The 17339-nt window shown below is 41.4% G+C and overlaps 1 protein-coding gene across 1 annotated transcript in view; it reads right to left on the bottom strand.

The window, feature by feature from the left end:
• The window catches only part of LOC148889175 (transmembrane protein 150A), a 28191-nt gene extending 11284 nt beyond the window's left edge, over positions 1–16907 (bottom strand). The window contains exons 1-6 of the mRNA XM_089011553.1: positions 16632–16907; positions 16154–16376; positions 9252–9299; positions 6982–7068; positions 5217–5284; positions 111–238 (exon numbers count right to left, since the gene is read on the bottom strand). Coding sequence (XP_088867679.1) covers positions 111–238; positions 5217–5284; positions 6982–7068; positions 9252–9299; positions 16154–16263 — 441 coding nt within the window. The 5' untranslated portion in view covers positions 16264–16376; positions 16632–16907. The remainder of the gene's footprint in view (positions 1–110; positions 239–5216; positions 5285–6981; positions 7069–9251; positions 9300–16153; positions 16377–16631) is intronic.
• Between the last annotated feature and the right edge of the window lie 432 nt (positions 16908–17339).

Genomic DNA, 17339 nt, shown 5'->3' with positions numbered 1-17339 from the left:
GAGGGATGTCACCCCATATAATTCGGATTGAACTCTGTTTGGGAGTATTTCGAAGGGGAGTTTTTATTTTTAATCTTTAAACCGGAGCATTTTTGGCTTGAATCCCGTACCTGGAAGTTGCCCACCATGATGAGTCCAGCGGCACAGATCCAGCCTGTGGAGAGACTCGCCGTGTTGAGGACACAGTTTTGGTGCTTCTCAATGACGTGGGCATAGCGGAGCAGCACGATCACCATAACTGTGGACCAAAAAGAAACACATGGAGACAGTTATGGCTCAGTTGGACGGACCGCTGATCATTGGGTAAACAATGCATTTGGATTGGATATGCCTTTATTAGTCTCACAGTGGAGAAATTTACATTTCACAGCAGCAAAGTGATGAAAGGAATGAAAGTAGAAAAACAAAATACATGAGCTGCTGGAAAGGTTTCATTTAATAACATAAATAAAATGACTTAAGTAGAACAATTGTCTAGGATTGTTGGGTTGATACAACACCAAAAAGTAAAGGGATTGTTTTTGGTTTCCGGGTGGAACTTCATAAACCGAAAAGGCACGATACATTTTCGGCGAAACTTTATTTGCCTTCTCCAAACGTATTAACATATGTGTCCAACTGTTCAAATGTTTCAGTGCTTTATGCACAAAACTCAAATCTGTGGATCATGGGTGGCATAAGTGTACACAGGGTTTTTTCATGGCATTTTCACCAAGTCTGGATTCAATTTTCATGATGACTCCATCTGATCTTGTTTATGCCGAGAAGCATGAAGAGGAAAAAAAAAAAAATCATCGGAAGATGTTTAAAAATTACGGGAAGTCGAATTACTTGAGCAAGTCAGGAAAATGAGATGGCAGCAAAGTGTGAGGAATGTGGTGGGTGGGGTCTTATACATGAAACAAAAATTGAAGGGAAACGGAGTGCAAAACTGTAAGGGGACAGTTGACTGCTTGATGGGCTAATCGGCTGTGACTGGGCAGGAGGGAAGGGATTGTTTGCAAGCAAACCCCCAGTAGTTTGTCTTTGTCTGTAACCTTTGCACCTCCTCCACTGCTGACGCAGGCTTAACCATCCACTCGGTAAAAGTGGGCCACGGAGACGGGTGAGATGACAGAATGAGAGGGGACAAGGAGCCCCCGGTGTCTTCACAAGCCGTCCATAGATTGTGCTCACGGACTAAACTGTAGTCACTGTCTTTGTGCACGCGGGGGGACGAAGGGTGTTGTTCGTCACCAAACCGGCGTCGTCATGGTGAGCGTGGCCACACTGAGGAAAAACTCAAATACTCAATTCTGCTTTTTTGGGGTGTGTGGAAATCTCAATGACATGCCCCCTGCCCCCAAAATGTCCAACTTTGAGTACCGTATTTTCCAATGCATAAGGCGCAACGGAGTATAAGGCGCACCCCCAATGAACGGTGTATTTTCAAACGTTTTCCATATATAAGGCGCACCGAACTATAAGGTGCACCTGCAATGAATCAAATATAATATATAAACAGATACATGTTTTCCAAATACACATGGTTAAGTGCTACAGTAGCGGCTGGGGTTACGGACTACTTGTACAGGGGGAAATTGAGTTTTGGCTGCTGACAGTAGTTGCTAGACCTGTGATGGAGAATAATAATTTATCATGTTTAAAAGTGCCGTGCTTTGCTGACCAACTAAACAATGGGCCTACAGTCAAAGCGCAGATGGCCACAGTAAATCTGAGTGAAACGGATACGGCACGATGAACCGTCGTCTCCATCAAGATTCTAGAAGGTCCGGCCTTGCACAGAATTTAGGGCTTGAGATACTCCTTTTTCACCGGAGTTATTTACGGCTTAAACATCCTGCACAAGCGCCAGATTACAAACTTATCAGTTCATGGAAAAGACAACCAATTAAAATGTATATGTTTTACTGCTTACATCTGTTGTTGCTCAGAACGCCCAGAGGCGTGGTATGCAAATCAAGAAAACTATGTTTACTAATATATCACTGTAATTTACATATTCTCTCAATAAATAGCTTGGCAGAGGGGCGCAGAATTCAGACGTATGTCATCTGATGACTGCGTCTCCTGCCGGCAGTGGGGACAATCTTTCTGGTTCTGAGTCTCTGTCCACGGTGTCTGTCTGTCATATCTCTGACAACCTGTTGTGGCTCATTATTACTTCACATATAAGGCACACCCTTATATACAGCACAGGGTCATCTTTTCAAGAAAATCAAGGCTTTTGGGTGCGCCTTACACACCAGAAAATCTGGTACTGTTTTTTGCTTTTTTGGCGACTGATACTGTAATTGAAAGTGAGTAGATTCAAGCAGATATGCATCAACAACAACTTCCATCATCACGTTTGGCTAAAGCAGTCAAGGGCAGAATACATTTCAACGTCACGTGATGTGTGATGTAACTATTTGTCAACATGTTCATTTCAACATGCTTTGTCATCATCACAAAAGCCCCCCCCCCCCCCCCCCCCCAGCTTCTCAACATCTGATTGGGCATGGGACACAAGCGTGGGCGTGATCAACCTGTCGCTGGTCACCATTGATGAGGGTGTCTAGTGATGAAAGGCCAAAACACCCAATGATCCTTTGGATCATTAATGACGATGAGTTCCAAATTCAGAACCTTCCCATCCCTGAGGCACAGCTCCCACACCACTCTCAAACAAGACTAATCTCGTGTGAGGACCATCCATTGGCACAAACGGACAGAACAACATCACGTCCAGTGTTTCATGATTCTCGGCAATGGGATTTCAATTAATAATTGTGCGAGGAAAGTAAAAAAAAAATCAGCAGAATGTCATTGTAGCATCATTTTTGTCTTCGTTCTCCCTTCTTCCTGATTGAAAGGAAAAGTAAGTCAAATGCGATTTTATTGCATTAAATTGTGACATTTCAGTCTCGGCTGCAGACGGACCGGCTGCTGACCTTTCCCCTTATTCCTACAAAATGAGTTTTTAAACATTACACAGATGAGGAGGCTTTTTAGCATACTGGCAGTTGGCACTTATGTAAAAAGTCAAACATTTGAAAGAATGGAAAAGATAAACATATTTCCTCTGTGTTTAGATTTTTGTCTAGGCAAGGTGATTTTTCTTTGCAGTTCACGTGATATAGTAATAGTAGTAGTCTTATTGATTCCTTATTTATCATGAACACAGATCACATTCCAAAATCTTGACCCAAAGAAAATTATACGTCCCCAGGAAACCATGGCCATTAAGTGGCATGCCAAAACAAACATTCAGTAGGTGCGCTTTGCGCTTTCACACCCACAAGAAAAATCAGAAGGATGATCAAATTGAAAAAAAAATTATGACTAAGCCAGTATTTTGAGTTTTGAACACTGTACTTGGAACCAGACAATGGAAAGAGCATTGCTTCTCAGCAAATGCCAGCTATGACTGAAATGAGTTATGCTTACTGTTGATGAGGGGGTTAATGTTGTAAAGTATACACATTGATTGTAGATTAATGTATGGCTCAGGCAACAGTCCGGTGCAAGCTATTCGGATGGAAGAGACCGGACTGTAAATAGCAGAATGGCGACTGCTCTTGAATAAACATGAAGAACCAAATCCCACAACCCTCCTCCTTACCCTCAAACGAATTCACACATGTATTTTGTTTTTCTACTTTCATTCCTTTCATCACATTGCTGCTGTGAAATGTAAATTTCTCCACTGCGAGACTAATAAAGGCAAATCCAATCCACGTATACACACAGCATGTGTGAGCCACAGCTGGGAAACATTAACTACACGGGGGCAGTCGAGAACCACCACTTAGCAGGAGGAACAACACGTGCAGAAAAGAAAATACAAAAAAAACATTTGGATCGACACATTATACCATTTTGCACAAATTTTTCCTTCGAATGTGCAGACATGTACCTCACGTGTGTGTCACAGTTGTTTTTCTTAAATTTGGTGGGAATTGAGTTCCTGGTGACATTTATTTGCTTCCCGGCAGTTTGTGGAGCATGTGTAAAGAACACGGAAAATCTAATTTCCGGTGTATGATCGGTGCTGACGGTTCCAAAAGTAAAATTGTCAGGTAATCCTCGGCAATCAATGGACAGTCTGATGTGTGAGTCATTCTTGTGCACTACTTGTCTGCAGATGTTTGTAACAAATAATAAATCTGGGAACTAAATGTCAGTTACTGTTATTATTTCAGGACCACAAGGTGAATAGAGACTTTGCTATGCTGTGTTGCTCATCTCAAGTACACCGCAAACTGTAAAAGCAGTCAATGGTCATTCTAATTTTTAAAAGTGGTTGAGATGCTGGTCAACTACATCAAAGTGCAGAGGTGCAAATTTCAATTGTGGTTCCGGCCTTCCTGTGTGGAGTTTACATGCTCTCTGCGTACCTACGTGGGTTTTCTCCAGGTGTTCCCGTTGCCTCCCACATTCCCAAAGCATGCATAGCAGATCAGAAGATGGCTGCGTTTAGATGTTATGGATCAAAGGTGTTAAATTCAGGCCAAATGTAGCCAGCGACATTATTCTATTCGGCCCACTAAAGCAAATCAAGCATGTCAAGTGCCATGATGCTGACTAAAGTACAAATCAAATGTTCAAATTGTCTTTATTCTTGACTTCAGATTTGAGAACTAGTCATTGATCAATTTCTTGTGTGCATTGTATGTAATATGTGGAGGGGATGAAACATTCTCATAGCTTTCCCAAATTCATAACAACCCCCGAGAGGAAACCGTAACTACATTGTGGCCAAAAATGAGTTTGACACCCCTGCGTAGCATGGACCTTGCTTGATTTTGTGAAATGCCAAGTGAGCCTGGTGGTATAAATAGACAATCATTTGCAATCAGCTGTTTGTGCTCATGGTGCGGGCAAGGTCATCAATGATTTAGTTATACTTTTGAATGTCGAGGTCTACGTCTTTGCGTATGTGGAAGTAAATGTAAGAAACCAAAATGTATCCCAAGGCATTACCATTCAGACACGGCGATATTGTCAGGGAATAATTAGGTTATTGCCAACATATTCCAACAAGTGTGCTGAGTTAGCTTGTGTGTGAACTGAGCTCTATAAATAAAGTGCTGCCTCACTTTGTATAGTAGCATGTAGTAGCTTGTATTTTGGAAGGAGCTAAATTTGGTTTCGGCGCGATAGCAACAGACAAAAAAAAGTGCTAATGATAGGGGTGATTGAGTTTGTGTAAGCTTGTGCACATAATGCCTTACCCATGAATGAGCCTGTGCTGCAGATAAGGCTGAAGAAGCAACTCTCTGGCGGAAGCGTCCCACATTTACTGCAATATGAGAGAACGAGGACATGAATGACATCAACTACACAAACTGATTCTACAGTCAACCCAACTCAGAAATGGGACTTGCCTGTACATATTGCAAAAACATAAACGGATATTTTTCAAGAACGATGAACCGTGTTATGTCTCATCTCATTTTCCGTACCGCTTATTCCTCATTAGGGTCGCGGGGGATGCTGGAGCCGATCTCAGCTGTCTTCTGGCACGAGGCGGGGGACACCCTGAATTGGTTGCCAGCCAATCGCAGGGCACACAAAGACATACAACAGTCACTCTCACACTCACGCCTAGGGACAATTTGGAATGGTCAATCTGCCTGCCATGCATGTTTTTGGAGTGTGGGAGGAAACCGGAGGACCCGGAGAAAACCCACGCAGGTCCGGGGAGAACATGCAAACTCCACACAGGGAGGCCGGACCGGGACGCGAACCGGCGACCTCTGCACTGTGAAGCCAGTGTGCTAACCACTCGACTACCGGGCCGCCCACCGTGTTATGTTTTCACCGCATATGAAATATAGTGACTCTTCAGCTCTGTGAGTGGTGAGATAGAAACCGCTAGGATGTAAACTTTATATCCACACAACTTCTCCTTCAATGAACAGCAATTGTTTTGTTGGTGGTCTGCCCGTCTGTGCCCGGAGCTGCTGCCCACCCAAAGCCTACTCAGCTGACTTGAGTCACATGCATTCTTGAGTTCACACAAAGTCACATACAGTGGATGCACTTGATTGTTTTTTTTTCTCCTTCAAGAATTAACTCAACTGTGATGTTCTTTTTTTTTCCTTCTTTTTTTGCGTGATCACGGCAGGGGGACAAAAAATGCTAACATAAATTCCACTCTGTGTAATAGCACCGTTTTTTTAACATATGTTTGATTCTGCATTTGATTCGAGTAAAATGGTACAATGTTGCTTGAAAACTTTGAGTTTAAGTCCAGCTCTCCTCAAAATGTGTATTTTTGTACTGCAGTTGACTGTTCTTGTGGTCGTCTGTCAACTGGATTACGCAAGAATTGGCAACCTTATTTTCACCAAACCTGGTGGAATGTCGCATCACAAGCCAATAAAAGCATGTTTCAATTTAAAGAGAACTTCAGACAAGTTGCCCACTTCCCACCCCCTGCAGTATTTTCATCAATGTTCATTTTACATAATCCCTTTGTTTGGGATGCCTTTATTTATCTATCATGACATAAGGCCTGATTTATTGGCATTTCTTGAAAAGATTTTATCCAGACATGTTACATAAACTGCAAAACCTACGTAAGGTCAAACTGCCTTTTCATGTTCAAAAGCCCAAAGTTAAACAAAACAGCGAGCGCCTCGGTTTGTTCCCAAAGATGTAAAACGGCTGCTCTTCGAGTGTGTGTTTACATGATCGCATGGGGCCTGCCTCTGCACAACCACAGTGGAAGGGTGGGATGCTTCAGCCCGGAGTCATTTTCCCAATGCGTGTGCACACGCACACAAAGCACACATGCATAGAGAGTCGTCATCTTCTTAAAGGAGACGTTCACATCATTTTTTTTAATCCACAAGGCAAGGAAGCGGCTGTGACGTAAAACACAATGGTGGTGTTCCTGTTTTGAATCATCACACAGACAGACACGACAGGGAGAGAGGAGAAGACGTGCGGGAGGGTGGGGTGGGGGTGCGTGGTGGGAGTCTCCTCACTGACCTGATGAGAGGTATGTTGTCCAGCGTGCAGCACAACATTGGTCCGCTCTGCAAGTACAGATCCTCTTCACACGACTGGTTGTACAACCTGGAAAGGCACAATATTGCGTTCATTTGTATGACGTCCTTGCCTTTGAACAACTAGACAGTGTTTTTTTCCAATTTGCAGACTAAAAATATATTTTTTTTAAATGGGTAATCAGTAAAAAAAGGAAGAATTTGGGTTTCTTATTAGGCATGGCTTCTTAAAACTATTTTTAGGGTGTAGCAAGTAATTTTTTTACATTTGACCAGTAGCATAGCAACATACTAGAAAATAAAAGTAAAAGAAGGAAGTTTAAAAAAAGAAGGAAGTGAAATAAGGAAATTTCAGAAATTTCTATGAAATTTCTTATACTGAGCCTTTTTGAGGGGGAATGGAGTCAGCTTACATTTTTGTGGGTCTACTCACGATAGCGTTTCCCAAATTTCATGGTCAGTTAAATTGCGGTTGGGGAAATATTTAGTTGTTTATTTGCATTTTTACTTCTGATGAATGCTACTAAGTCCATTTTGGTAGCAACTCGGTCAGTGGTTCTTAAACTGTGTTCGATCGAACCACAGGGGTCCGTTGAGTCGGTCTCAGGGGTTTGGTGTATCCTCCGCCGCAGAGGTCCACCCCTCAGTCTAGTGTGGAGTTTAGTGGGCACAGTCATTGAAAGCGTCCTGCTTTGAGATTTCCTACCGGTCCACTTTGAGGTCGCTGGTTTATGCAGCAGAGTGAGACCTCCCTATCAGACCACTTGAAGAGGGCTGCATTGTGTCTGAGTGAGACTCTCTTCCTAATATTTTAATCCATGCTAACTGCAGTATGTCAGGCAAAAAAAAGAAAGTCGTCGGACGAATATGTAAAACATGGATTTACAAGCACTGTGTTGGTTTTATTATTTGAACAAAGTGATACTAATGCACAATTAATTTCAAATCATATTTTATTTTTTATTAAAGAAGGGTTTGGTGAAAGAGCATCGGAAACTGGTGGGGTTTGGTGCCATTGAACTTGGCAAAGGCCAATATCCGGTTTGACGGTTACCTGTGGTTTAACTACTGTGACTGGCCATCAGCGCTAATGAGGTTTTTCTTCTTTTTTTTAGGCTGGGGCCTTTTTAGCAGCAGCAATATGTTTGGCTGGTCGCAGAGATTAGCCGCCACTATGAAGTTAATGACAACTTGCCATGTGCTTGTTTTTCTACATCGTGGCTGAGCACAGGGGTGAGAAGTGATAGGGAAGCATACTGTACTTTTACGTATGCATTTTTGCTACAGAAAATAATGTCCACCCTCCTCCCCTGCCAAAAAGGACATTTTTGAGTTAGAAATTTCTCCGCTGAGGGACAAATAAAGTTTTTTTATCTTACCTTAATTTTGATACTGTGATATGTTTGCTCACTGTTATATAGACAGAAGTGATACTGTTTGGTTCCAGTGGCCGATCTACATCTCAGCCTGTAGACGTGGTCCCCCTGGCTCCTTGAAGTCAACAGTTTCAAACTTGGGTCTTAAACTGGACAGTAACTTTAAACTTGACAGACAAAATTGGTGCTGTTGTTAAATTCAGTTTCTTTCATCTTCGGCAGCTGGCTAAAATAAAACCGCTTGTTTCTCATGAGCACCTTGCAGCAGTAATCCATGCATTTGTCACATCTCGGCTCGATTACTGTAATGGGCTTTACTTTGGTGTCAGCCAATCCTCCATGAAGCGTCACCAGCTGGTCTTGACTGCTGCTCACCTCTTGACTGGTACTCATAAAAGGGACCACACACACACACTCCAACTCTGGCACTCCTTCACTGGCTCCCTACACATTTTAGAGTTATTTTCAAGGTCTTATTATTTGATTTCAAATCTTTAAATGGCCTCGCTCTCCGAGCTCATCCAGCCCTACAAGCCCTCCCGACGCTTCAGGTCTGCTGACCAGACATAATTAGATGTGCCAAAAACCAAACGGAGGCTCAGAGGGGATCAAGCCTTTTCACCATCTAAAACTCATATAGGCTCATGTCTAAAAGACTGTAAATCAGTTGCCGTCGACCAAACTAAGATTTCTGGAAAGGTTTTTTGAGAGTTTTTTTGGGTGGTTCGCCACATTATCACTTAATGTGGCTTTGTGAAACTAGCCTCGGGGGCTGACCTTTAAAAGATTGAAAGAATTGCCTCATGGCATCCAGATAATTGTATTTGGTAAAAGAGAAGATGACGAAAAACAACAACAAATAAATAAATAAACATACCAGTTATCCACAGGACAGACGTGTTGGTTGTACAGGGCCATGGCATACCTGGAGGAGGAGCGCAAGGGTAAATAACAAAAGAGTGAGCGGCAATTAATTTCTTTTATAGGGTGTACTTGGCCTTTTTCTGTGTCAAGTGGAGATGATTTTTGATTTGTGAATTCTTGGCAGTCTAGCATTTGCTACTCAGCTCCCCGACCAATCAGCTCCTCCCCCTCCTTTGTCTTGTTTCTAAATCTCTCCCATCACGTGTATTCTCATCTGTTTGGTAAGATGGTGTTTCTTGTTCTTTGGTGAAACTGTGTCCTTAACTCATCCGCTGCCATTCCCAAATGTATTTGGGAATTGAAATGTGTGACGTGGAGCACCATTGCCGATTTTGTTCGGGTTTTGTTTTTTCTTGCAGGGGGTGCCAATTTGAGTGAAAATGACAAAAACCCAGGCGCTGGAATGGACACATTTTTTGACATCGTCTGGCAGTGAATGAGACTTTGATTGTGGTGGTTTTCATTGGATTATAATTAGTATATTTTTTATATGAATGAAATTGTTCTCTGGGTTGTTTTTTCCACTTGTATTCATGGACACTAGGCTCTTCCTTTGTCAGATGATTTACAGTGACAAAATATAAACTTTAATATGTTCAAATTTTCAGTCAAAAAGTATGTACAGTAATATACATAAAATAACTAGCAGTCAAGTCAAGTCCACTTTTGTTGTCAAATAGCAGAATCAGAAAGCCTTTAATTGTCCCACAATGGGGAAATTTGCAGTCCACAGCAGCAATTTGAAATGAGCTGGGGGTGGGGGGTGAAAGGATTAAAAAAAAAAACAAATGCAAGCTATTCTAAGCTAAAAATGTCAGAAGACTGAGGTGTTTCCTGTAACTGTGCAAAATTGTTTTATAAAAAAAAAACTGTACATAGTATGTAAATATGTTCTATCTACGACATGGAGCTGAGATGACATTTCTTTCCTCGCAACCACTGGAGAGAGAAGTACCGACACACGCACACACACATACTGTAAATAAATAAACATATTTAAATGGGTTGCCTAATATTTTAACCTTACCTTGATACACAACTATTTATGTGTGCCTTCTACTACCATCACAATTGTTCACCTATTTAAAATGTCATCATGCGAGCATGGACATCAATGTTGCATGATTCGGGAGGGTGTGTAACAACCAATAGCAAATGAAGCAAAAGCATTGACAAAGACCATTATTCATTTATATTTATTCACATTTAACAAAATTGCTGCATTTGCCTGCAACCTTTATTTTCCTCAAAAGATAAACTCTTGATGTACTGTAACTCCGGAAAAAGAAACTTCTATTTCAACTGTTGCTTTGTTTTAAAGCTCACTCAATCTGTTCCTGGTTACACGAATGATAAGCAATTTGTACCCACACTGTACCAAAAAACAAAACAAAACAAAGAATGTACCGAACCATGATGATTCTTGCTTATCTTAGTTGTTTGATTGTAACGATGAGCCATCTGATGGCATCATGCCATTTTTTTCAAGACTTCATCTCCAACTCAATATGCTTCAAAACAGACACAGTATGGGTTTGTTTGAGTCCATCTTGGGTAATCACGTTACAGCTTCCGCGCTGTAGCCGTGTTGACTATGGTCAGGTCGCTGACCATCTTCTCAGCTCAGACAGAAGTCAATGACCAGATGACTGTTATCTTGCAGAAAGATAAAGACGACTGTCCTTCAGATTGTTATATAATAAATATAATGCCGTCATTGCCGAAATGATTGAGTAAAATCGACAAAAGCACAAGCGGCATTCTAATCTACTTCAATATACAACTATTTTGTTTTACAAACGCATCACCATTCACAGGTCCAAATCTTTCTTCGACAGAGAAGGAAGACAGAGACTTTCTGTTGTGATGCTAGGTAGCGGTTCAGCAAAAGTTGAAGTGCCAATTAAGAAAAGCTTCCGAGGCAGAAAAATGTCAGGCCATAAACCATCTTCTGTCATGCACACCTGCTCCACAACCGTGAAGAACGTCACAAAGCATAGCTGGATTGATTGTGTTGTCACAAGATGTATAGAGCCATGCCTATATCCTTAAAGGACAACCGACGACACTTATTTGTTTTTTAACTGACACCAGAAAAACGTTTTATAGCATCTAAAATACCCAAAACATGCAGTATGATATTATTAGTCAAAGGCAAATCTGAATCTCCGAATCTGAAGCCATTGTTTGGATTCTCCAGCAATGCAAGACGTCTTGGCGTGACATCACGAACTGGGGGCGGGACTTTCTGAAAATGCCCAATTCGCAGCTCAATTTTGTGGCAGTTTTTGGACACTTTAAGTAATTTTTATTGGTGTTTTGCAGTTGAATAAAAATATCATACTGCGTGTTTTGGGTATTTTAGATGCTATAAAACATTTTTCTGATGTCAGTTAAAAACAAAAAAGTGACGTTGGTTGTCCTTTAAAATGTAAAATATAGCTTTATGCGGTGGAATCTTTGTAAAACGCACTCAGTAGAAGTCATTTGAAGTGATTTTACAAATTATGGACGCAACTTGTCCTGAGGTGTCGGTTGGCCTTTAAGTAGTCCTCAAACTCAATATTCTGTGGGTCCTGCAATTTTAGTGAAAATGACAAAAACCCTGGCACTGGAGTGGACACATTTTTGCACATCGTCTGTCAGTCAATGAGTTAAGATTCACAAACCGCAAGAAGCATATTTTGGTGGATTCAAAATCAGCCCCTCCTCCCGCTAGTGTTTTAACTCCTGAAGAAAAAAGCTTGAAACCGATCTCCACTCAGTTTGGATTTTACACGTGAGAGCTGCAATAAATGTGAACTATTTGCATAAATTGAGACTGAAGGAGAGTGCAGTCCTCGTATAAACGAAGACTGTTTTATCATAAATTACTCATACGAACCCACTGGCCTTAGCCATGTGGGAATGAGAGACACACCCCCCCCCCCCCCAACTCATTGTTCCTTTAGATTGGTAATCCGGAAGCGACTTTCCTGGTTTGAGAAAAAGTAACATTGCCTCGAGGTAATGCCAATCATTGTGACCAAATCGTGTCTGCCAGATTAAACATGGCTTCAGGTAGCAGGCTAACAAGGCACTTGGACTTGGAAATACAATCTCAAGCGCTGAGAGCATCTCGACAACCACAAAGGAGGTTATGACCCCACACGTAGGATCAGTGAAAAGCGACATCAGAATGAATCGTGGGTAGTTTAATGTTTTGGAATGATTCCATTGCTTTGCTGTTTGTATGGAAAATAACAGCGATGGGGCTGAAATTCAAGTTCTATAATAAATGCTTGTTTTAAAAAAAATTATAATCCAGCGCGGCTCCGTTTTTTGCCGCAAACTTGAACTGCCTTTTTTTTAATTTCCAAGCCATGCAAGAGGTTGGTTGCTGGAAAATGTTGCCACAGTGAACAGTTCCAAAGTACTGTGCAAAAATAACACAGGGGGAACCACAGGAAAGGGTGTGAGGCATAAACGATGAATTCATTTTGGTCGCTTCGGCCTATGTGGCTCCAAGCCTATTCCCATTTATTTTTAGACCAAAAGTTACAAAGTCCTATCAGACCGGTGTCAAATTTGACGAGGGCAGGTCAGCCCCGGCCTCCACGTCTTCTGAGGTGGTACTGCAACTGTCTGCTTGTTACTCTCTGTGCTTGACTCTCCTTCCACAACTATGGATCCATGAATTAAATCACATATAAGAGCGATAATGCCATGAGTCCTTTTGACATTTCAATGTTTTAAAAATGGCAGTGGAATTGTTTTTTTTAAGTCTGCATTCAAATTGTATGTTTTTGTGCCAAGAATAAAGAGACCAAGATCGTTTATTCATTCAGAATTAAACAATCACATTTGAACAGACACATCGTCCACCATTTTGAGTGTCTGAGACAACCTCCCTGGAATTTTTGTTGCTCGAGGAGGCTTTCCGTGACATTTGTTTTGCTTTCTATCGTAGGCTTGAAAGTTTTTTTCTATTTTGGCGACTGCCATTTCAAAGTATTCGGAATTCTCTTCAATTTATGAAAGGCCCCGGGTGCACCAATTAAAAACTGACCCAAAGCATGATCTAGCAACCGCCATGCTTCACTCCAAGTATGATTCTCTTTGGGTGATAGCAGTGCTGGTGTTTGGGCCAAATATACTTTTTAGAATTAAAGCCAAAAATAATTTGCGGGAGAGCAACATCTACCATTTTCAGGGGGGTGCACACCTGTGCAATATTAATTCATTCACTGGCCTTCCCAAATTTATTTGGGAATTGAAAAGCGTGACGTTGAGCGCCATTCTCGAATTTGTTCGGGTTTTGGTTTTTCATGCTGGGGGTGCCGATAAAGCGCTGGTCAGACCTCTGGTAATGTTTTTCCCTCCTATGCAGCATTTGCCTTTTGTACAGCCGACCCCATTTTAAGCTCAGATAACTCCAGACCGATATAACTTAAGAATTAATTATTTTCTGATTAAAGAAGAGAGTCTAAGGTTTCTTATGCTGAATGTATATGTAGTATTAAAACTCAATATTATGTGGGTGCTGCAATTCGACTGGGGTGGACACATTTTTGCACATTGTCTGGCAGTGAATGAGTTAAATCAAAATGACCTTCATTTTTCCTTACAAAAAGATTGGCTTTAACATGATACATCTTTGTCTCTTTTTTATATCACAAAAACTTGGTATTTGAACAGGTGTGTGTAGACTTTTTATATACACTGTATAATCAACCATCTATTCAAATTCATCCTGACATTGTCAATAATTTTATGCTGTTTGCACTAATTGTTACAATTGAGATCAAATGAAATAAAATAAAATAATGCCTGAAGGAAGGGTGTGGGTGCGAGTGTGACACCTATTTGTTTTAGCGGCAAACTGGAGGTTTTATTTTAAGTCCATATCTTCAAACTATTGAAACAGGATGTCCTAACCCCAGCAAGGACTACAATTGAAAGTGTCGCTCAATGCATTAATGCCAATAAGGGTCAGCAGCGGGCGCTTTACATTCTGCCCCCTCTGTATTTATTTCACTACCATCCGCTCGCCTGCAGTCAAAGAACCAAGTTATGCAACAGGTCACATCCTTTGACATTGCACTCTTCAGGAGAGGGTGGAGAGTTCGACTGCTCCTCGAAACAATATGACCATGCCAATGTGACAGGAAGGAATCTGGGTTTTTGGGGGAGGCTAAAACTGGTTTTGGCATAAAGAAATTTGCACATTTGTGATACATTCCACTGGATGTACACAATTAACCTAATTAATGGTTTTTGGGATACTTTCAGCTGAGTAAAAGTTGAGAAACATTGGCCAGTGCAACATCATCATCAAAGAAAATAAGACTTCCTCTTCACACAACCAAAAATATTCCCTCCTGATCACTTCCTCTCCTCTTTTGCGATGTAGAACAATCAAGTGAATGTGTCCGCTTGTTTTAATATTTATTTTTTAAGGCATAAATTGTTTTTTAACTTTGAACAGGATTGACTAGTCCAGGTTGTCAGCTAGGATAGGCTCCATATCCATGCGATGCAAAAACAGGATAAGCAGGGTAGAAAATGAATGAACGGCTTTTTTATTGCTTCTTTCATTTGAAAAGCCACACAGATCGAATGTCAATCCTGTACCATGTGACCGTCTTCGACGGTTCATCAACCGTCGTGCCAAATGACTTCATCCTTGCTATGCCGTTCTTGTACTAACATGACATTAGGCATACACTGAGCACTCATCCATACACAACTGTGAACATATGGAACATCTGTCTCTCTCTCTCCCTCGACTCCCTCTTATAGTTTGCGTTCGTTTTCTAATAACAGCACATAAAACCGGAACTGTCATCCCGAACATGACCAGGTGCTACTCACTCCCTTTAAGTGTACAAAACGCAAGAGGTAAGATGTTTAGGCTCTCGTGCATATTTCAATTCTTTCAAAGAAAAAAATGTGCTCTTCCTGGAGAGCTAATCCACATGCAATTACCATGGCTCCCAGGAATTCAGGGTAAACATGCAACAGAGTTGCTCTCTTGGAAAAAGGAGGAATCGCCAAAGAGACTAGCAGAGAAGCCAAAAAAAAGACACCCACCAAAAATAATTTGGCCTTTCTGCCTTTCCAAAGGAGCTCCCCAATGATGAGTGTTTGTAGGTATAAAGGGACGCCCTTCGAACATTTACTCAACGCTTGGTATGCATCTTGATGAGGTCCATGTAACAGTACACTCACTTTTGGAAAACTAAGGTGTGATATGAGTGAGGCAATACTACACGAGTTAGTTAGCATTTGCATGCTACTATGTAGTACTAATAGTGGCATACTATAATTCTACTGGTTAACGGGTCACTCAAAGTACTAGTTGCACAGAGATGTCAACAGGCGTGACGTTCTGCTTCACTCGTAACATGAAAGTCTACCACTAAAATGACAAAGGTGTCCCATCAGTGAGCAGAAATGTAATATAAAAATGGGGGAAATCCTCCAGGTGAGACAGCCGTTCTACTCGTGAGATGAATCGCTTTGGTAGTGAGGACCAAGGGTGTACACAATTGTTCACAAAAACTTTTAAATCCAAGATAAAAATGAGAAAGTATATTTGATTAAGTTCCCTTAAATGTTTTAAAATCAATTTGAGAATCATGTATATTACTTTAATTGTAATCTTCAAATAGTTTTTTCTTTGTGTGTTTTATAAATCCACAATCAGCTCTCAATATTGTGATCTTGAATGACTTTTGGAGGTTTATGCAGATCCTGAGACAGTATGGTAAATCCTTCAATAACTTCATACAACAGTACGTACTTTGACTTCAGATGAGTGTTTTCACTGCTTTTTGTGGTTAATGAATATGGAAGAAGATTGTGAATACTCACACGACCCAAATCCCAGTGATGGTCAGTGCTGGGAGGCTAACAGGCAGGATCACCCACAAAGACATGGCAGGCACCTCGAACCCTCTTTCCTCTTTTTCCTCTTCGACCATCCGAGCAATATGTACTCAAGTAGTTCTAACATTTAACTGTGTGGGGCTGACATCTGTACTGACGCCAAATGAGTCATTTTAACAAGCCGGAACGACGAGGCTTGTTTCATTTGCTGAAAAAGGAAGGAAAGAGCACCATTATTACCGATATTTTATATCCATTTTTAAGCTTTTTTTCTCGAGCACGGAGGAGACTTAAATGTAGCTTAACACAGAATGTGTTGTTGTACCATGACACAGGTGATATTAAGTCACGTCTTCAATCAATAGTAGTAATGAGTAACGACGACCGCTCCGCAGTGTCTCGTGCCGCAAGCTAGCAACAAATAACGGTGAGCATCAATAGGAAACAAGAACACATTACTCACCTTCCGCCGCTACGTTTTCGAGCAAGTGGTTTTTTTCCCCCACCGAAAGAGTCTTCCTCCTTAACTTTGGTGTTGGTCGACTTGTCCTCTCTCCGCTTCAGGCAGCCGAAAAATAGACAGTCGTGCAGAACCGGTAGTTTTCTGGCGTTTACAAGTATGAAATTCCGCTTCGACGATGTAGTTGTGGAAGGAAAAAGAAAGGGAGAGTTCGAATGCCTTCAAAGTGTAGCCCGACCTGCTTGATAGCCGCCACGAGACACTCCAGGGTACCCAGCTGTTTGACTCCGCCCCCCGCAACCTGTGCTGGCGGTGTATGCCGAGGAGGGGCGCGTGGGGGCGCTGTCAAGTCAACTACCTCAATAGCATTATCATTGGTAATGTTTCTGTATTTGTAACTATCCAGCTACCAATCTTCACCCCCGATAATTCCCGTTGAACAAAATATAAACAACGCCGAGATACCACACACAGGAGGGGGGGCGGGGGGGGTTCAACAAAAAGAAAACATCTTAAAAAAAACGTTCATGACAGGGACACAAGAACCGGGTTTGACGACTTTCTTATTTTAGCACCATATATTATGTATAAAGTATATAAAATAAACAGTATATGATGAACAAAACGATATTCTGTAACAAGTTAGGAGAATAAAACGTTCTGGGTAGTAACCTGCAAATATCTTACTCTGCCGATCTGTTTTGCGATTGA

This window comes from Hippocampus bargibanti, linkage group LG13 (genome assembly GCF_051943395.1).
Source record: "Hippocampus bargibanti isolate YZ-2025 linkage group LG13, ASM5194339v1, whole genome shotgun sequence".
NCBI lineage: Eukaryota > Metazoa > Chordata > Actinopteri > Syngnathiformes > Syngnathidae > Hippocampus > Hippocampus bargibanti.
The sequence above is the reverse complement of the archived record's forward strand: the minus strand, read 5'-3'. Positions and strand labels throughout refer to the sequence as shown.